At 47.9% G+C, this 18,446-nt stretch overlaps 3 protein-coding genes across 10 annotated transcripts; all 3 read right to left on the bottom strand.

Moving 5' to 3' along the window:
• Window positions 1-352: 352 nt before the first annotated feature.
• On the bottom strand, window positions 353-4,692 carry LOC147191326 (GRAM domain-containing protein 2B-like). Of its 3 annotated transcripts, none has more exons than XM_086134365.1 (14): window positions 4,609-4,692; window positions 3,876-4,027; window positions 3,659-3,752; window positions 3,081-3,168; window positions 2,877-2,980; window positions 2,722-2,817; window positions 2,476-2,547; window positions 2,127-2,207; window positions 1,891-2,050; window positions 1,568-1,663; window positions 1,267-1,339; window positions 1,076-1,180; window positions 899-968; window positions 353-809 (listed from the first exon to the last, which is right to left on the bottom strand). In XM_086134365.1, exons 1-14 carry the CDS (start codon window positions 4,681-4,683, stop codon window positions 771-773), a joined length of 1,305 nt encoding a protein of 434 aa, XP_085990491.1. In that variant the 5' UTR covers window positions 4,684-4,692; the 3' UTR covers window positions 353-770. The 3 variants fall into 3 exon arrangements, with proteins under 3 accessions (XP_085990491.1, XP_085990492.1, XP_085990493.1); XM_086134366.1 differs by having other exon boundaries at window positions 1,891-2,008; window positions 4,609-4,691; XM_086134367.1 differs by having other exon boundaries at window positions 1,891-2,008; window positions 3,081-3,150; window positions 4,609-4,688.
• c17h2orf42 (chromosome 17 C2orf42 homolog) lies at window positions 4,608-9,887 on the bottom strand. Of its 6 annotated transcripts, XM_086134358.1 has the most exons (10): window positions 9,778-9,887; window positions 8,670-9,020; window positions 7,810-8,476; window positions 7,389-7,511; window positions 7,209-7,313; window positions 6,579-6,683; window positions 6,390-6,490; window positions 6,156-6,318; window positions 5,890-6,069; window positions 4,934-5,049 (listed from the first exon to the last, which is right to left on the bottom strand). In XM_086134358.1, exons 1-10 carry the CDS (start codon window positions 9,868-9,870, stop codon window positions 4,949-4,951), a joined length of 1,989 nt encoding a protein of 662 aa, XP_085990484.1. In that variant the 5' UTR covers window positions 9,871-9,887; the 3' UTR covers window positions 4,934-4,948. The 6 variants fall into 6 exon arrangements, with proteins under 6 accessions (XP_085990486.1, XP_085990484.1, XP_085990483.1 ...); XM_086134360.1 differs by lacking the exon at window positions 4,934-5,049 and adding an exon at window positions 4,608-4,731 and having other exon boundaries at window positions 7,209-7,511; window positions 9,778-9,886; XM_086134357.1 differs by having other exon boundaries at window positions 7,209-7,511.
• A 768-nt stretch (window positions 9,888-10,655) lies between these two features.
• On the bottom strand, window positions 10,656-18,070 carry LOC147191324 (cytotoxic granule associated RNA binding protein TIA1-like). Its single transcript, XM_086134368.1, has 11 exons — window positions 17,838-18,070; window positions 16,799-16,895; window positions 15,915-16,013; window positions 15,162-15,216; window positions 14,553-14,640; window positions 14,322-14,397; window positions 14,127-14,232; window positions 13,286-13,384; window positions 13,023-13,107; window positions 12,356-12,640; window positions 10,656-11,699 (listed from the first exon to the last, which is right to left on the bottom strand). Exons 1-11 carry the CDS (start codon window positions 17,861-17,863, stop codon window positions 11,576-11,578), a joined length of 1,140 nt encoding a protein of 379 aa, XP_085990494.1. The 5' UTR covers window positions 17,864-18,070; the 3' UTR covers window positions 10,656-11,575.
• Window positions 18,071-18,446: the final 376 nt, after the last annotated feature.

The raw sequence follows: 18,446 nt of genomic DNA, 5'->3' as shown, positions 1-18,446 counted from the left end.
TTACAGAGGAATCCGCAGGTGTCCACTTCAGTCATTTCCAATGCAAGAATCCCCCTTTTTTGTGAGAATAAAGATGTCTTTAGGTAAAGTCATATTCTTTCCCAAAAAATCATGAGAACAGTTGTATTTCAAAACATTGTTAATGATCTAGCAACACCATTTTTTTGTATGAAAAGTATTTTTGGTCAAAACATATCATTTTGGATGCAAGAGTCATATTTGACCAGAATTAAGGAATTCTTGCTTCTGATCCTTCTTTCATACAAATGCTCACATGGTATGAAAGCCAAGACTCCTTCATGATACACTATATTTTGAGGGATGCTTACATTCTTAATATAAACACCACACGCACCCTTGTGAAACGCTTTTAATGGACAAAAAGTTGAGCGCGGAACATAATGTATTTACACACAACACGTGTAAAGTTGCACTCTAACTTAAATTCTTTTAAAAATATAGCATTCACAATGGGCACATATTCAGAAATGACAGACTGGACCTTTGGACAAGAAATGTAGCTGTGAAAATGCATATGAAATAACGTGGACAAGTATTTAAAAATATGTCATTTCCATAAAAATCATTTCAGGACCATTTTTTAAAGGTACGGTACATAAAAACAGTAGAAGCTCCGGAGTGCTTCCAATGGGGGCCCTTTATTTATTTATTTATTTTTTTGAGGGCATGAATACTACAGGTGATCAATATTCAGCGCACACTGGAGTCACAGAGTCCTGAGTGGAGGAGATCATTGGTCATATATTTTTTTAGGTTTCATCCAGAATCCTCTGGAGGTTTCCCTGAATCTAAGCACAGAAAGAGTAGCAGTGCGATGCCAAAACAACATTTGATGACGGAGGGACTGACGTGCCCACCGCTGAAAATCTGCACAAACCTTTTCAAGCTTAATCAGGCTAGCGGAGAGTTCGCCAACGATCGCGGCATCCTGGGCCGTCACCGTGTTTCTGCAAAGAGATTGGCGTTTTGTTCGTATTTCACGCAATACCGAAAAATCGTATTCTTGGCAATTGAAGCATTTCAAACTGTCTTTTCAAAAAAATTCTCCTCATACCCTCCGTGCAAACGATCCCTGGCGGACATCATGGCATCCAAGCGATGCTGGAGGGCCGCCATCTTGAAAGCCATGTAACACGAGGACATGAGCAGGACGCCGACTCTGTTTTTGGAGGATAGGCAAACATCTCAAAACAGCCTCGACAACAAATTTCATCCGGCGTGGCACGTGGTCAACAGACTACTCACAGGAGCAAATAGATTAGCAGCACGGAGAGCGAGGTCGGGTGAGGCCCGGCTTTGTCCGTTGTCAAATTCTGGGCTAGAGAAGGGATGGCACTCTTTACGGCGGCTATAAGAAGTCTACACACCCCTGCTCAAATGCCAGCTTTTTGTCATTAAAAAAAAACAAAACAAATGAATAAGATGTGCCGTGGACTTTTGTGACTGGGTGATTTCTCATCATGAATTGTTCCAAGGCGGCAATTTGTCACGAATAACTGACGAGATGAACCACGCGAGACGGAAAGACCAATGAGCGCGACGGTACCGTTGTTGCCTCGGCTCTTTTGGCCCGGCGGCAGGTGGACGTCCGCGTGCACCGACACCTCCCTGCTCAGAAACGAGTGGGGGAGGCCTGCGAATTCTGCTCGATGAAATGCAGAGTGAGGGAGAGACGGACAGAGTTGAACGCAGTCACGCAGTTCTCAACGCATGTACAAAAAGACCCACGATCCAACAACAAATGAAGGGACGTAAATGAATATAGAGAGAGATTGGTGGCCACCAGTTGCCCATCCGTGGAACAATTTATCATTTTGTCAAGGAGCGTGGGTGAAAACCGGCAACCTCACGCACGTTCCCGTCACCCACCGTCCATTTTGTCACAATCGGGAGTCTGCGGCCCAGAACTGCTACTACTCTCCGCCTCCATTTCCCGTCGCCTCTGTCGCACCACGCCGTCCAGCTCTGAGAATGTGCGACCGAAGTCCTGCCGAGCGCGCGCAGGAATATTTATACAATGGGCCCACTGCTGAGAACAAGGACCTTGCTTTCGACACGCGCTACGGCACAAAAATGGAATGAAAGAAAATGACAACATTCCAGACCAGAGGAAGAGATGGCAGGAGCTTGAGTCCAAAGCCGTCCTCGCAGGCGGAGGCCACGTGGCCGCTGCATGTCTTCTCCAGCTACAAGGTTGTCGCATGTTACAGTTAGCATGTGCGGGATTTTGTTCATCCAAATCCTTCTGACTGCGTTTGTTTGAATGGAATTGTTTCTTCTTTTTTTTTTTAACTAAATTGTTCACCGGATGACTCGAGCCGCCGCACAACAAATGCTAACCCAAAAACCGAAACCCGTGCGGCTCATTTCGGACATATGAGCGACTGAAATATTAGAGTGGGGCTTCTTTGGGCTCCACGGAATCACTTCGGGAATGCGTTTGTTTGGACTGACCTCCAGATGAATGCAAACGGACCTCAGGAACTTGTAAGTGGTGTTACGAGACAGGAAGGACACAAAGACATGCTGGAAAAACACAACGTGGGCTCAAGTTAAGATGAATTTGGACTGTGGCCGTTCAAACTGTGCTCGAGCCCGCTTCACTCCTGGAATCTGCGAGGTCTTTCTTTTGTTTTTGTTTTTTTTCAGGATTCAGGTGCATCCTCCAGATTGGTACATTTTCACAATCGGTGGCATTACCTGCTCCCGTGTGCTTTCGATCACCAGGGCGTTGGGCACCAGCAGTGCTGTTTTCGTCTTCTTGATGAATGTCACAGACGCCGTACGGATGGCGATCTACGGAGGAGTTTTTCAGTTTTTCAGAGCCGGCCACCTGCCAAGAGAGTACGTCATACCTTTGTATCCCTGCCAAAGACTTTGGAGTGGAAGCAGATCCAGTTTGGTGAGACAAACATTTTGCCCTGATACAAGATGTCTCTCTGCAGGGCGCATGTGTAGCCTATCAACAAAAAAAAAAAAAGGGTGGGTGGATGGGCGGCCGGGGAGAAAAAGTCACATTCGGAAAACAAGCAGTTTCTTCACCGCGCCGGCGGACATACTTTGTGCGAGCGCTTCGTCTCGGCTCACTTCCTTGAACAACTTGTGAAACTGCACGTTCGTCTTGGACAGCTGGAAGAAACCAGAAAACTGGAATACACATCAAGCATAATCCATTTTCCGAACCGCTCGATCCTCACTAGGGTCGCGGGGGGTGCTGGAGCCTATCCCAGCCGTCTCCGGGCAGTCATCGCATTTATTTGTTTTCATTGTTAAGAATGGAGCTCATCATGTGGTGCAGCAACACATGGAGACAGACAGACTATCTTTGTCCACTTTTTTTGTGGGGAACTCTCCCCCATTACTGATGGAAAACCCCGCTTATTCACTTTTTTAAATCCAAAGACAAAAGTGGGAGATAGATCCATAAGCGTTTTCTGTGAAAAAACGGGTTGGCACTCCTCAAAAAACACACAATATGTTGAAATATATACTGTACATATTTTCCAAATTGAAAACACATCCGCGGAGCAAGCGGGGTGACACTGTTTCTTAAATTCCGAATGTTCCTGAAGGTACCGCCTCGGGAACTGGAGCTCGGCTGGTGGTTGCTGGAAAAGCAGGAAGTATGGGAACGCACCTGGGCGGACGGCGACTTTTTTCCCTCCGGCTGTCGAAGTCGGAGGTGAGAGAGCCTCCTCCGGCCAAGCGGACCTTCGTTGTCTGCTTCGTAACTGCCACACAGTCAAACAAAGTCACGCAAGAAGCACTTGAATACAACTTGGAATACATTTTTCATCCAACGCTTCGTAATAACCGAAAGGAAGTGAAGTGAGCTCCAGCTGGCCCGAACTCACCTCCTCCCGCGTCGGCACTCCGTCGTCCGGCACGGCGGAGTCAACGGTCGCTCGGCCGGCTCGCCCATCACCGCCGTGTCGTTCGCCCCCTCCTCCCCCGCCGCCGGCCACCCCCGCGAGGAGGCATACGAGATGACCCGCGGGTCCAGGGCCTTTGCACAGAGGGGAGAGATTGTGGGAAAAGTGGCTAGATGGAGGAGGAGGAACCGGGGAGGAGTCGGGGAAGAGGCCGGGAAATGGGGCGCGTAGCCGGGAGCGCTGGAGGAAGAAATTGCCTCCTTTTGATACAAAAAATAACTGCGTGACTGCATTCCTCGTCATTTCATTCACCAATTCTCGTAGTTTTCATAAGTTCTAATTACGATTAAAAACAACACTAAGAAAACCATCCTTTCTTCTGCTTTTTGGGCCACGTCGATGTGATTGACCAAAATGTCCACTAGAGGGCAGCACCGTCAATAATACAGTATTTTCAACATCCGTTTCGTAGGCCAGATTCAAATCGTCAAGAGTTCAAATGAAGTAAAATGATAAATACTTTATTGGGTTTCTTGTTCATGAATTGTGAAACAACCCTGAAATGGGCTTTTCAAGACAGAACAAAAGGTTGAAAACAGAGTTAGTGTTTCAAAGGTAGGACCTCCAACCGGGGTAAGAGTTCAAAGATATGCTGAGATTTTCAACGCAGGGTTCCAAGACAGGATTGCTGATGTGTGTAATGTTGCACGATTACCCTTTTCGGTGAGCCACGTTTTGTGTGTGTGTGTGGTGGCGGCCTGATGACAGCTTCGTGACGGTTGCGAAACATAACTGCCCACATCTGTCCGGTTCTTTTGTCAGACATAACTGGGACAATCTGAGTGGGATAAAAGTGCAACTGCATCAGATGTTCACCTGTCGCAGGTCGGTCTGGAATATATCACACAGAGTTGTTTTTTTTTCTAAACTATTTTTCTTTCAGTCTCGGAGCATGAAGGAGCTTTAACCGCTCAAATTGACTGATATGGCTCAGATTACCTATGAGGAAACAAAAAGACGCTTGATAAAATCTTCCCATGTCCTTTGGAGATGATTTATTCTTCACACACACACACACACACACACACACACACGCACACACACACAATGGAGTCAGTGTGTGTGTGGGCCCACAAGTCGCCCTCCTGAGAGGAATCTGGCATGAAAATTAGATGACAGAGAGGGAATCATATTTTAGATTTATTTGACAAAATACAATTTGCTACATTTACAAACCTACAGAGCTCCTGATTTGCGACCCCCCCCCCCAAAAAAAAATGTTAAGTAGAAGTAGTAGAAGTATTTATTCAACTGTTGTACTCTTGAAATAAGTGGAGTCTGAAATGCAAAGTAGCAACCAATCCATCAATGTAAGTTTAACAATGATTATTATTTGGGTACCATTTTAAACAAATCCTTCTCTTTTTTTCCCCACATGTGCAAAGGAGGAGAAGGCGGAAGGGAGGACCTGGGGGGCGCCATCGATTGTCTGCCATTTGGGATGGATGAAGCAAGCATCTAGCATCAGTCAGTTAAAAGTGCATGATTGACAGTGGAGGACAGCGGCTTGAAACTACCATCATCATTCTCCCCTCCCCAGAATATTCGATTGAGCCCGTTCATTGCGGGAGATGCATTCCAGACCTATTCCGAACATCAAGAGACCATTTAATGCAATTTTGTTTTCATCATGTTAGCTCTCCCACACACTTAAAATGATCAAACTATTGATTGCATTGGACCCCCCCCCCAAAAAAAAGTAATTGAATCATCATCTATGTTTGTGCATTTCCTGCAATGTCACTTGGAAACAATGTCCTGTTTTCTAATAAGTGATGGAAATTAAAACCTGTTTTTGAAAATCCGATTCACAGATGAATCAGCAAAATAATGGACAGATTTATTCGTGAAATATTTTCTGGTTGAAGCCCAAAGTGCATATATTTATTAATCTCTTATCGTCATCTTTTAATTTAATTTGATGATGTTGGCTCACTTTTGACGAGTCCTGTGGTGCCGTGATCGTCTTTCGCGGCACATTCCGATTGCTGTCCGCTCTGCTGATGTCCAAACTGGAAGAGGATCCTCAGCTCGCCCATGTGACAGCGTGGGAGCACTTCGGGGGTCCACTCGATGACAAAAGGGCTGGGGTCATCTGGGTCATCCGAGGTGGGCCCTGGTATGGCCCGGAGATGAAAAACCCGCTCGAACGCGTGCTTGGGGCGCTAACGCTTAATGCTAATTAGAATACGAGGCACTCACCAACTTTGAGGAAGGTCCGGAGCTCCATGGGACGAATGGCTAGCGTCCTATCCGCCCTGATGCCATCCGGCGGCTCGGGTTCAGGCGGAGGTTCGGGACAGTGAAAGCGGGAGTAGGAACCATCCACGTTGCGAACGAAACTCTGAGTGAGCTCCAACTGCAACTGGCGGACAGACGACGGCGATGCGGACATCGGACGCCAGGAAGGGAGAGCACATTTGGGGGGTTGTTTACCTCAGGGGTGTCAAAGATGCGTTTGACCTGCGCGACGTTGGTGATATGCCAGGTGTACTTGGAGAAGGAGCCCTGAGGGACGCCATCATTCCTCACCAGCACTGAAGCGGACACCGAGACGTCAGGGATTGTGGGCCGACATCAATTAGCGATTAGCCTGGTGAAAAAGGCAGACCGTGTGGTCCCCACCTGTGGTGAAGTTGGGCAGCCGCCTCTTGGAGCCCGGCGACAGGCGAGCCTGCAGGGCATTGAAGTAGTGCTGCGGAATGTAGTACACCAGAGGCTCGGGTTTCCCTGCGGGGAAAGAAAAAAAAAATGGTCCGAAACTACCGTTACTGAACCAAAGGAATGTGACGAGGGCCTATTTTGTGAACTTGGCTGAAGAGGCATTTATACTTTGGGCTGAAATCACTTCTGTATTCTATTTGCGGGCGGCAGAACAGCTAAATGCCACTTCACCATGTTTGCTTTGAAACCTGCGTTTGCGGAACCCCGAGTGGGTTTGTATTCACTTCGCATTTCCTCCATGTATTCAGACCCCAAGCCATTCAGTGACTTCTCGGCATTGCTAGCTAGCTCGCTAACCGCATGTTACAATGCGGCAGGGGTAAGCGCTGATGCAAATGTAATCGCTCAAGTTCTTGTAGAGTAGTGACAGGGCAACTCCTACCGGAGTCAATGAGCACCTCCCTTCACCTTGTCTTCAGTCATGCATTTCGAAAGAAATTCACTCGACCGCGTCTTTAACACTACAGGAGCGACTTAGCATCCTAAATGCAACTGGACCACGGGGCGAGCTGTGGAAATTTGCTTGCCTACCGTCAAACTGGTAGTGCATCGTCTGCTGGATCCTCTCTGTGACGCTGGCCAACCACTGGCAGAAACTCATGGACACGGAGGCCTCGTCCGCCACCTGACCGCCACCTGGGCCACGGCGGTTCAATGACCAGGAACAAGTCACAGGAGGAAGAAGAAGCCTTAAATGATTTGGACTAGTACCCGAAAGAGCTTCGTCCGGGCGCGGCTTCTTGGCTTTGTGAGGGTATTTGATCACTTCCGTGGGAAGAGGAGGGGGCCTCTCGCAGGGAACGAGGACTCTGCCGGTTGGGGTAGGTAGAATGCCTGAAAGACACGGCCGTGAAAGGCTCTTATCGATTTAGCGGATTCATCAGACACCATTGAGGACCTTGCAATATTAAACGCAAGAACGCGCATTTGTCCGCTTGGGGTTGCCATCATCTCGTTCTGGGTACAGATTCAAAAGGCGTGCCTCGGCCTGGCGAGTGACGGAGATCATTTCCGTAATCAACGGGGACAGTTTCAGACTCGGAATATTCCCAAGCTTAACTTCACATGGAAACTGAAAGGAAACTTTCCATCTCTTTGGAACCCTGCGACCCCATCAGATGACGACTCGTACCAGTTGTTGCGGGGTTGATAAAGGTGGCGAATTCGCACGCCAGTTTTTCATCGCTGGCGAAGGCGCAGACGCAGGCATAGAAGTGCAGGCAGGGGCGCAAAGGGTCCAAGTCGGCGGTGGCGCACGTCGTCTCGACTCTCCGCGGGCGGCAGGTGCAGTGAAAGGCCGCTTGCCGCTGTGTGACGACAGCCTCCCGAGTCCTCCTGGCGCCTTTCGCCGCCTCGGACGGTCCGGCGCCACCGCCGACGGTCAGGTGCAGAAGGCCCAGGGGGTGCGCGGCATCCGGCCGGCACTTGACCACCAGCGTGTCGCTGGACACTCGCTGCACCAGGGGGCCCGGGGACTCGGTGGCCAGGCTCCACAGCTCCTCTTTGGCGCGCATGGAGGCTGTCAACGCCTCCAGGGCCGAGCTCTTGACGCTGAGAGGGACGGCGGAGCGGCGACACTCGATGGCGGTCTTGATGTGGACGCAAAGGGCATCGGGCGAGCCGGACTTGGACCGCTCCGACTTTGAACCCTGCCCGCAGGCCGGCACGAAGCAGCGGCCCATGTTGATCTGAGACAGCAGGGGGTCCCGCTCGCCCGTGGAGATGGCGGCGTCGGTGGGCGACAGCTCCACAAAGCCTAGCCGGGCGCATCCTCGTCCTCGGTGGCACACGGAGAACACCTGCGTTCGATGTAAAACGACCGAAATGACATCTCGGAGATCGGCATTGAGATTTATCCTCGTGCGAAACGGAACAGCAACCACACAGCAAAAGCAGCGTATGGAATTAGTATGGAATTAAAATCAATCAATGAATTCAACGTGCGGGTTCGTCCGTCCACAGGAAGCTACGTTATATACATGTGCAACCAACCTGAATGCCGCTCGCTCCGTCGTCATCCCGCTCCCTCCCGTCTCGCCCCTCACTGTCGATGATCACTCGGACCGCATCCACGGAGCCCTTCCGCCCCCCCTTGGTCCCCGAGGTGGCGTTCCGGAGCGATATCCCGCATGCCTTGTTCTTGCAGCTGAGTCCCCGGGTGCCGTTGTAGACGCCGCAGCGGGGACACTTGCGGATGCCGCGCAGGGTGGCCCTCCCGAGGTTGGAGAGGAAGGCCGGGGTTGAGGCGGGCCCCGCCGCCTTGGTGCGGGCGTCCCCCTGTTTGGCAGCTAGCGGGGGCGCGGACAACGGTGGGATGACGGGGGGTGACACGCTTTCCATTGTCTGACTGGTCAAGAGGCAAATGATTGGATTATTTAGCGTGTACGGTTTTCAAAATAAAACACGTCTAGGCTGTGTTTAGTACCATTCACTCATCCCCTACTCCCGAATCATGATGCAGCACACCCCCGCCCCCCATTTTCACAGGCTGACAGTTGCTGAGTCTGTTTGTTTTTGAAACGGTCCTCTATTTTCCTCTGAAACTCACGTCCTCTGTTTTGAGCTCAACGCCAAGCAATAAGAGCGGTGCTTTGGCACCACTTGGTGGCACATTGGAGGAGGTCCATTCGGACAACCTCCGAACTGTGGGCCCGACTGGGAAAAGGGTACTGGAGTCCTTTTCCTCCACCCCGTGGCATCAATTAAAATACACCTTTGCCCTCTTTCTTTCACTTTGATTTGGTAAACGATGGGCGTGAGACGCCATCCCAGACTGAGATAATAATTGTAAAATCGATGTTACGATATCAAACAGAATGCTGGAAGAGCTTAAAGGGGGCTTCGCGATTTCTGACGGGGCTATAGTACCCCCGGTGTAGCGCCATCGCTCGCGGGAGCATACTTTCACCGTCATGCAAGCACGTACAACACTCCTGAGTTTCGAAACCCGAACCAGAGAAATTGCGGGGCAGACGTGCGTTAGTCCAAAGTCTTGGCGTAATTCGGAGCTACTTGAATAAAACAAGTCTTGGGTCGTTATATTGTCTTACTATAAGTGCAAGCACTTCAGGTGACTATGACTAAATATCGCGTCAGGTACCTGTGAAGGTTCCCTTTGGTCAAGCGGGGCTCCATTTCTGCCTCCGGATACGTTCGTCCGTCGCCATTGCTCCTTACATCGCAACAGCCGCATTGCGCCTGTAACGACACTTCGGATTGGTCCGAGGGAGTCACGTGAAAAAATGTGGGCGGTGACTCCTGGAGGGAGGCATCCTGGGATGTGTAGTAAATATCAAAAGACGGGCAACAGATTTATTATCCCACCCCCGTCACACCGTTCATCGCAAAAATACAGCTTGTAAACATTGTTTAGCTAAACCACCAGCCGATTCTTTTGCTTGGCTTCTGTATAGCAAATTGTCCAAGGATGGCGGCGAGTCATTTTCCGTGCTCGGCAACCGGAAAATACACGCGCAGCCGTTTTTATTCGCATATGTGCTTACTCACAGCTCCAAAACACACGTGAGGCCTCACACGTTTTGACATACACACCGAGTCGCTGATAGTGTAGCGGTACACAACGCCTGACTTGTGCGCGGGATTGATTCCGACTCAGCAACAGTGTCATCGACACAAATTCAATTTGTCTCCCATATTTTCACCCACACAGAGGCAAATTTACTCACAGGATTCGTTTTCGCATACTTTCGCACTCACATTTCCACACTTATTTAGTCACAAATTCACTTTCGCTCTCAAATTCGTTTACACATGCAAATTCACGCTCGCTTACAATCGCACACGCATTGACACACTCATGTGCAGACAATCCCAAATTCAGTCTCGTTCGGGCACTCATTTTCAAATCGCACTCACATTTCAGACAGCGACTGCCATAAAACATTCTACTGTACTCACCACATCAACTCACATTCATACCGTCATATGCATACTCACATATTCACGCATACAAGTGTCCCGAATGAACATCATGTCTTTATACAGATACAATTGAACAGAGCGCTCAGTTATTTACAATAAGACTTCCAAAATGATGTTACAAAACAAGGTGGAATGCAAAACAAAACAAAAACACTTCAAATTGAGTGATTTTTTTTTTAAAGTAGTTGTGCAATATTTGTCTGCCTGGTAAGTAAAGACAAGCGTGGCAGTTGTTTTCCCTGCGAGAAGTTGAAAATCCAATTTAAAAGATAAAAAATAAAGTAGGCAGCCGCTCTATGCTTCCGAAACAAAATCGCGGTGTGACTGCGCAGTCAAGTCACCCAAAATTAACAACAAAAGAAAGGCAAAAAGCTCTTTAATCAAGCCGAGAAAGGTGGAAAAATGACAAAATTAAAAACGGTGTCGTCCTTCTGTCGGATCGAGAGGGGTGTAGGAGCGGGTGGGGGAAGCGGAAAGGGTGTAATAAGAGCCCGACTTGTGTGTCAAAGTATCAGTTCATGCACACGTTACTCAGTCCGTATTCTTTGCTTCTTCCTCAGTGATTTCCTACATTTCACAGAATGACTTCAGCACCCTGAGAACTGGCCAGGACTAACAGGGGAGGGACGAGACAACACGGATCGGGGGAAAGGGAGCGGGTGGGGAGCAGAAAAAAAAATCTCTTTGGCTCTGCAAACAAAACCTGGCGACGGCAAATACCTGAACCAACATCGCCTTTTGCTGATCTAAATGGTAGCTGTGCTCAGCTTGTCATGTACATGATAGCCGGTGATGGCGGAAAAGACGTGGGGTGCGCGCTTTTTTTCTCCAAACCAAACCAAGTCAATTAAAAAAAAAAAAAAGGGGGGGGGGGGGCGTTGGGGGAGAGAAAGAGAAAATATTGCCGAACCGATGTCCCTAACCAGAGTGTAATGAGTGGCGTCCAGCGGGCGAGATCAGTGGGTGTGAAAGCCAGCCTGGTTGGCGAGCATGGTGCCGTTGACGCCCTGGCCGGGTTCCACCATGCCGCCGTTGCTGACGGCGCCTACGCCGGTCCACCCGGCGGCGGAAGGGAGAGGACTGAACACAAGCACAAATGGAGGGGGCCTTCATGTTTCGGACACAAGTCTCAACTCAACTGGATTTCTGGAGCACTTGAAAACAACCACCGCGGTATACAAAGTGCTGTACATGGAGCAAATATCATACATACAACAATAAACAATTAAGAACGAAGACAGTAGAAAACACAAACACAGTAAAACTAAGATCAAGTCTGAGTCATGCCGAGTCAAGAACAAGGAAGCCGTTTTATGACCACCTCTATCACAATATTTAGGAGTTGTGTGTATTTTATGTCCAATGTACAAATGTGTCTAAATTGAGGTTATTTTTTAATATTCGATACTGCAACATTTTACTGTTACAGATTTGACTTTATTTTGGTATCTGGGTAAAAACGCTACAAGCATACTCAAAATTAAAACACGCACATCGTTAGCCTAACAGCATAACTGCTCAAATTACTGTTATCAAAAATCCTGACACCCCCCCTCCCCAAAAAGTGTTGATTCTTTATGGTTATCTAGATCAGTTTTCCACTTCCTGTTGATCTGAAAAAGTTGACGCCCAACAAACTGGACTCTTCTTTTTTGTTGAAATTGCGGTGTGTTTTTTCTCCCCTTTCCTCGGGCAATTAATTCTGCGATGAGGAAAAGCGGCCCGCAAACACTCACTTGTAGCACTGCTGATCCCAGCTCTGCCCGTAGACGCCATAGCTGGGTACCTGCCAGCCGTTGGGCACGTACTGGCCGATCTGCTGCGTGTTGCCGTACCACTGCCCCCACTGGTTGTAGGGCTGCGCCGCAAAGCTCACTGTGCTCTGAGGCAACTGGACCTGTTGGATGGGGTTGACCATGTCCGTGGTCTCCTTGCCCCAGTAGCACTTGACCACAAAGCCCTCCACCGACGTGCCGTTGACGGAGACGATGGCGTGGGCGGCCGCCTCGTGCGAGTTGAACCTAGACACAGTCAGGTCTCGCTCTTGATCAAATGTCACCAGACGCTAGAACGGCTTTGGGGCAGCCGTCGCTGCCTATCAATGCCACAAGATGGCGGCAAAGCACTTCTTCATAAATCCCTCATGCGCTCTGAAGCTACAATTATTCAACACAACCCAACCTCCCGCACATGATGCTCATCAATAGAATTAGCTTTTATACGAGCTTGAATAAACTGCTCGACCAAACGGAGGTGACAATCCTACACTGGCAAAATCTGAAGACCAATAGCGACCACGCGGCTGCATATGGCGCCGCTGACTGCGCTCAGCTGACCACAGCCGCGTTGTGAGTAAAAGCAGCGCCTCAAAAATGGGTAAGCCTTCATGGCTTCAAAACTGACCTCACAAACGAGTAGCCCTTGTCCGGGAAAACGCGGATTTCCATGATTTGTCCAAAAGGCGAGAAGGTCTGTCTCATGATTTGCTCTGTGAAGAAACAAGCATTTGAATGTTGATCTCAACTCAAAGGTGGGTGGTCTCCCCCCGGCCCCCGTTTTAAAACTGTTCCCAGGTGTCTCCTGAAACAATCTGCGCTGAACTGTGTTGGCGTGACGACTTTGCAAAGGTCACCGCGCTCACCACATTTCTCGTACTACATCCTTACCAGTGAGACCTGCCGTGACTCCGCCGCAGTAGACGGTGCAGTTACTGAGACTGGACTGGTTGACCACCTCGTCGAAGGACAGCTGCTTCGTGCTGCTCGCTGCCAGACACAACAAGGCGCTGATGTTCGTTTTCTACTTTCATGAGTTTGGAATGGTACAATGTCACTTAAAAACATTCCCTGTGCCCCTGGGTCAAGTTTTCTGACACATTTAGCGATTCCAATTCATTGGAATTGTCCAAACATGGACCCCGGGGCAACGAAAAAAAATTTTTTTTCATTTAATAGAAAAAACAAAAACAAAAGAGAAATGTTCGTCAGAAGCAGATGCCCGAAAATCAAAGCACCTATTCTGTGAGACGCACGTCCATTTTCAGCTTTAAGGTGCCAAAGTTGCATTTGCATTCGAGGAGTTTCGACTCTTTCCACATTGATCCGAAACCCTCGCAGCAATTCCAAATTTAAAATGTTCAATAAATTCTGGACATTGATGGCACTCTTTCACGTTGCCCAAATTCCCACATTGTGTTCATGAGTCCACATGAAGAAAACTGAGCAAATCCTTCCACGTTCCTGAACACACTCAAAACATTTCAACTTCATCGAGTTCAGTGCTTTCAGATGCATCTTGGAGAGAGAGTTTTTGGACACATTTTTTTCAGGATTATGCATCTTCCATGACTAGATTGCCAATAGATGCAAAAGACATTTGACAAATTCACCAAATCGCGACATACACTTCAATATCCAATTCCACAATATTTCAGTCCCTCGTCAGCTTTTCAGCATTCACGGACATTTTCCTCAAAAATGGCATTTCTGTAGTTCTTGCAAGACTTACTCTCATTGGTGGTTTTGGGTGTGGGCTTCCGTGTGGCCCAGTTCGTCCTGATCTGCCTTCCTCCCAGCCACTGTCCTCCCATCTGCTGGATGGCGTTCTCCGCATCCTGAGCACAACAACAACAACAAAACGTCAAGCCGGCGGCCCCGCATCCCACCCGCGGCAAGAAGCGACGTGACGAGACGAAGCGCTCACCCATTTGTTGAAGAAGGACACAAAGCCGTAGCCTTTGGACTTGCCGGTGGCCATGTCCTTCACCACCCGACAATCCCTGCAGACAAATGATGCACACAGAGTAACAAGGCGGCAAATTTAATTTAAGAGCGTCGCACCTTCAGTGTGGTGCCACAAGTCAGGCAGCATTGAGGTCTAGCATGAAGCTAGGGAGACCAAAAAAAAAAAGAAAGCATAACACTATTCACTTACGATATTTTCCCAAAGGGACCGAAAGCCGCCTTGATGTCGTCTGTGGTGATCTCAGGACTCAGATCTCCGACAAAGACGTGGAAGTGACCTAAAACATGTTTTCAGCATTGTCGCATTTACAACGCATACAAACGCATCAACTAAGGAGGGAAGAGTTTGCAGGGGGTGGGTGGAGTGGAGTGCCAGCTCACCTATCGCGTGTTCAATTAAACCGTGTCAATCTTTTGTTAGCTGCTTAGTTCTGAACATGACTGCGAGCCAGCCGTTCTGAGTTTTGACGGAACCGCGGGGCTAATTTCCATAACACCGCCCATACATGTTCTCCGCCCAAGATTTGCAAGCTAGGCTGTGTGAAGATTCGCTGCAGTGTTTAAAACATGATCGTATCAAAGCCATAAGGTAGAGAGGACCCGCAGCAAGCTTTTTGAACGAACAGATTAGCTTTAGCTTGAGCGTACAAAGTGTAGCGCATGAAGTGTCGCCTCCACGAGTGAAAACACTTTTCGTGTCTTGGCGATCGCTCGATTGTCTTTTTCACATCGACTCATTTTGATGGCGATCCATGAAGACAACTTTGCTCTCTTAGTTATGGTGTTTATTGGCACGTACTGCTCGTGTCCTTCTTTTGGCTGGTCGGCGTGGTGGCCCAGTTGACCTTGACTTCCTGCGAAGAGACACAACATGGCAAGAGAAAGCCTATGAGACGTGATCAAGGAGGCGCAGAGCGCTTATGTTCTGATTAGGCCACTTGTCACAAACCACTCTTACTTCAATTTGCTGATTTTGAGGTTGTTGTTATTAACGTGGTGGCTTCTGTTCTGCATCATTACACACCACTGCAGATTATTAGTTTTTTAATAATAAATTGTACGTACCTTTTCATAAACTAAGCACACAGTAAGAATTTAAGAATGGGCTATCAAGATGTCACACCCTCATAAATCAGGAAAAATGGCAGTCAAAAAATTTGGGAGCAAAAAACTGAAGGAAGTAAGGTCCAAATAACAAGGGACTTACAAACAAGTGAATTTTACGAACTTGTTCTACTCCTCAAACGCTCCTTCAATACCTGTTGAGGAATAGAATATTTTCAACTGAATGTTTGTCTTGCTACAAGTGTGCCGGCTAATGGAAAGAAGGTGGTACAGCAAAGAAATAAAAGACAACACACAGACCAGTCAAAGAGGCAGGAGAGGATCATCATCCTTTCGCCTTCACCCAATACAATAAAACACTTGGGGCCTTTAAGGTTGAAAATATTTTCTCTTTTTTTGGGGTCGGGTTGGGAGGGGGTTACTCGTCAAGAATGGCACACCCAGCCCGGTCCGAGAGGCTCACGCCAAAGGGGATAAGATCGCTTACCTTACCCATAATTTTCCGACCGTTCATGGCCGCAATGGTGGCCATGGCGTGTCTATGCTCATAGAATTCCACAAAGCAGTAGGGATCGTGACCCGCCGTCTGGAATGGACCAGAGAGACAAAAAAATACAAATACACTTTCCGAATCAATTACCCCAATGAATAATCGGGGAATTTTTTTGTTTTGCATTATTAAACACAGTAATATGCATATGAGTTGCAGGTATTATTTTTGTCCACACGACAGCGCCTCTGTGACTTTGCGTGTCTAAGACTTTAAAAGGTCGGGCCTGGCCTGGTGAGTAATGTGGACATCAGCGAATGAGAGTGTGTGTTGGGCGGCTCGTACCTGGCGAACGTGTCGGCCGGTCTGCGTGTTTAGTGACGCAACTTGGCCCTTGTTTGGGCTGCAGTGGATAGATACACTGGGTAATTGTACCACCTCGCATCTAGCAGAACTGCAGGGAATTTCTCTGCCTGTCACTTTAAGTCACCGGCATAAATTAATGAACAAAGAAACATTACTTTGAGTAAATAATGTTCTGGGCCTGTATTTACTCAATTGCAAAAGGTGCGAACAGCAGCTAATCCGTACATAAGCTATTTGTACAGACGAGAGTCAATCAGAAAAGTTAACATGATATTTTTTTCCTGAGGGAAAAAAGGAGTCTATTCGAAGTGTACTGTTTATTTAAGAGGACAACGTATCCTTGCGATATGTTGGAGTATGGTGTCAGGTAGAGTCACTTTTTGAGGAAATACGCACTATCACCGCGCGAAAGCTAGTCCACACTTGATCTCCTGGACTGGATTTGACAAACAGAATAAGCTACATGAAAGGGGAGAGGGGGGGGGAAAAACAAAACAAAAAAACAAGGGACTCACATCTACGATCATTTTACAACTCTTGCAGGGTCCGATCTGGCCAAATAACTCCAGGATAAGGGCTTCCGTCACATCTCGCGACAGGTTTCCCACGTACCTGTGCACAAGCAAACAAGAGGGGGAAATGACAGATGGAAACATAGACTTTTTTTAATGGATTACACGTTAATGGGGCACGTTGAAAGACTGAAAAAAAATATTTTCGAGACCCCGGGTGTTGTATAGAGTCCTTTCACGCTGTGTGCGAGGCGGTGAAGGTTTCTAAATGGGATAGTATGAAAAAGTGCCAGAGGATTTGGGGCAAATAAGAGCCAGGAGGGTTTTGGCTTATTTTGAAGGTTGTGAAATAGTGACAAAATGATCTATAACCCATTTATGTAAAAGGGTGGTGTTATAGGAAGAGTTTTCGATTGTCAATGGTTTAGTGATACTTGAGTATGTACACATGAATACAGACAACATTTTAAGGGTGCCGCCTATTTTTTTGAGAAACTTTGCCATTCGCGGCGGCTCTTGGTCCCTATCCCCCGCGAATAACGAGCCGATATGTACTCTATGCTTCTAATTTGACCTGAACTTACCTCGAGCTGCTAGCTTTTAAAATAGCACCGAGCTAATCTTAAACCAGGAAATACAGTCCAGACAACCGGTTTTCATCGTGAGTATCGCTTGGCCCCCTTTATGTAAAAGAATCAAAATGCGATGCGAATACATGAAGGAGCAAACAATAAGGAGATGTGGACCCAAAAAATGAATATCAAGGCCCAAAATGCTCGATTTTTAATTGGTCGCTTCTTGAAATTAGCTTGTCAGCGCATTACATTGTCCATACTGCTGTAATAAAAGCGTGCCTTTTCTCTCCATTAATTCAGAAAATAATTTAAAAGAAGCAACGTTATTTATGCCTATTGTGTCATTTTAATAAGCGTCAGTATGGGTTTGGAGTCCGTCGGCTGATTGGTTACGTTAGCACGTTAGCTCCATGTTACGTGAGCAACACAAGTGAGCTAAGCTAACAAGACAACCGAAGCACACTCACAGGGTTTTGGGCTGCTCATCGTCCATCCTGTTTCAAACTTGTTGGCCAAGACCGAGTTGCAAACGCCGGGCGGAGGACAAGTCCACGACCGTCGCGAGCAGCTGCCAGTGACACCGTGTCCGCTAGTGTTTTTGTGGCGCAGTACGAAGACGATAATACCGCCGAGACTGGGGGCGGGGGAGAATACAAGCCACGGAGCGAACAATGGGGCAGCCGACAAAGATGGCGGAACGCGGAGCCCTCGGCTGACGAGTGAGGCGCACGCGCGGCTCTCTTAAAAGGAAAAATATCACTAACTGCACGTCAACTCGTCGATATAAAATCCATATACACAGAAATTCACAGGATCGTTTTCTTATCAGATTTATCCAGGCATTACAAATGTAAACGTATCAATACGTTCATTTATGTGGTTCCAGGCCACACATTAAGTACTTCGTAGCAGACCGACGTGACCCGTGTGCCTACGTGGCGGTCATGTTGGCAGGGGCGACGTTCCCATCAACGGAAACACATGGACATTTTTTGCCGATGTTCATAAAGTTTACTTTTTCAGTGTCAAAACGTGTGCTATCAATGCATAATGTTTGAATTCAAAGACAAAATTAA

The sequence above is a fragment of the Hippocampus guttulatus genome, chromosome 17, assembly GCF_054856545.1.
Source record: "Hippocampus guttulatus isolate MCC_2025c chromosome 17, RoL_Hgut_1.0, whole genome shotgun sequence".
Lineage (NCBI taxonomy): Eukaryota > Metazoa > Chordata > Actinopteri > Syngnathiformes > Syngnathidae > Hippocampus > Hippocampus guttulatus.
Note: the sequence above shows the minus strand (reverse complement) of the source record. Positions and strands in the feature narration are given on the sequence as shown.

Bases quoted from the DNA above. Each gene is read 5' to 3' on its own strand.
- c17h2orf42 (XM_086134357.1), bottom strand. From the start codon at position 9,870: ATGCGGCTGTTGCGATGTAAGGAGCAATGGCGACGGACGAACGTATCC. The intron at 9,021-9,777 runs GTACCTGACGCG...TTGACCAGTCAG, and splicing joins ACCAAAGGGAACCTTCACAG to ACAATGGAAAGCGTGTCACC. The intron at 6,684-7,208 runs GTAGGCAAGCAA...CTTTCCCCGCAG, and splicing joins GATGCACTACCAGTTTGACG to GGAAACCCGAGCCTCTGGTG.
- LOC147191324 (XM_086134368.1), bottom strand. From the start codon at position 17,863: ATGGACGATGAGCAGCCCAAAACCCT. The intron at 16,014-16,798 runs GTGAGTCCCTTG...GGTCCATTCCAG, and splicing joins GTTGTAAAATGATCGTAGAT to ACGGCGGGTCACGATCCCTA. The intron at 14,641-15,161 runs GTACGTGCCAAT...AACATGTTTTAG, and splicing joins CCAAAAGAAGGACACGAGCA to GTCACTTCCACGTCTTTGTC.
- LOC147191326 (XM_086134365.1), bottom strand. From the start codon at position 4,683: ATGTTTCGCAACCGTCACGAAGCTGTCATCAGGCCGCCACCACACACA. The intron at 1,664-1,890 runs GTGGGTGACGGG...TTCATCGAGCAG, and splicing joins CGATTGTGACAAAATGGACG to AATTCGCAGGCCTCCCCCAC. The intron at 1,340-1,567 runs GTACCGTCGCGC...TCCCTTCTCTAG, and splicing joins AAAGAGCCGAGGCAACAACG to CCCAGAATTTGACAACGGAC.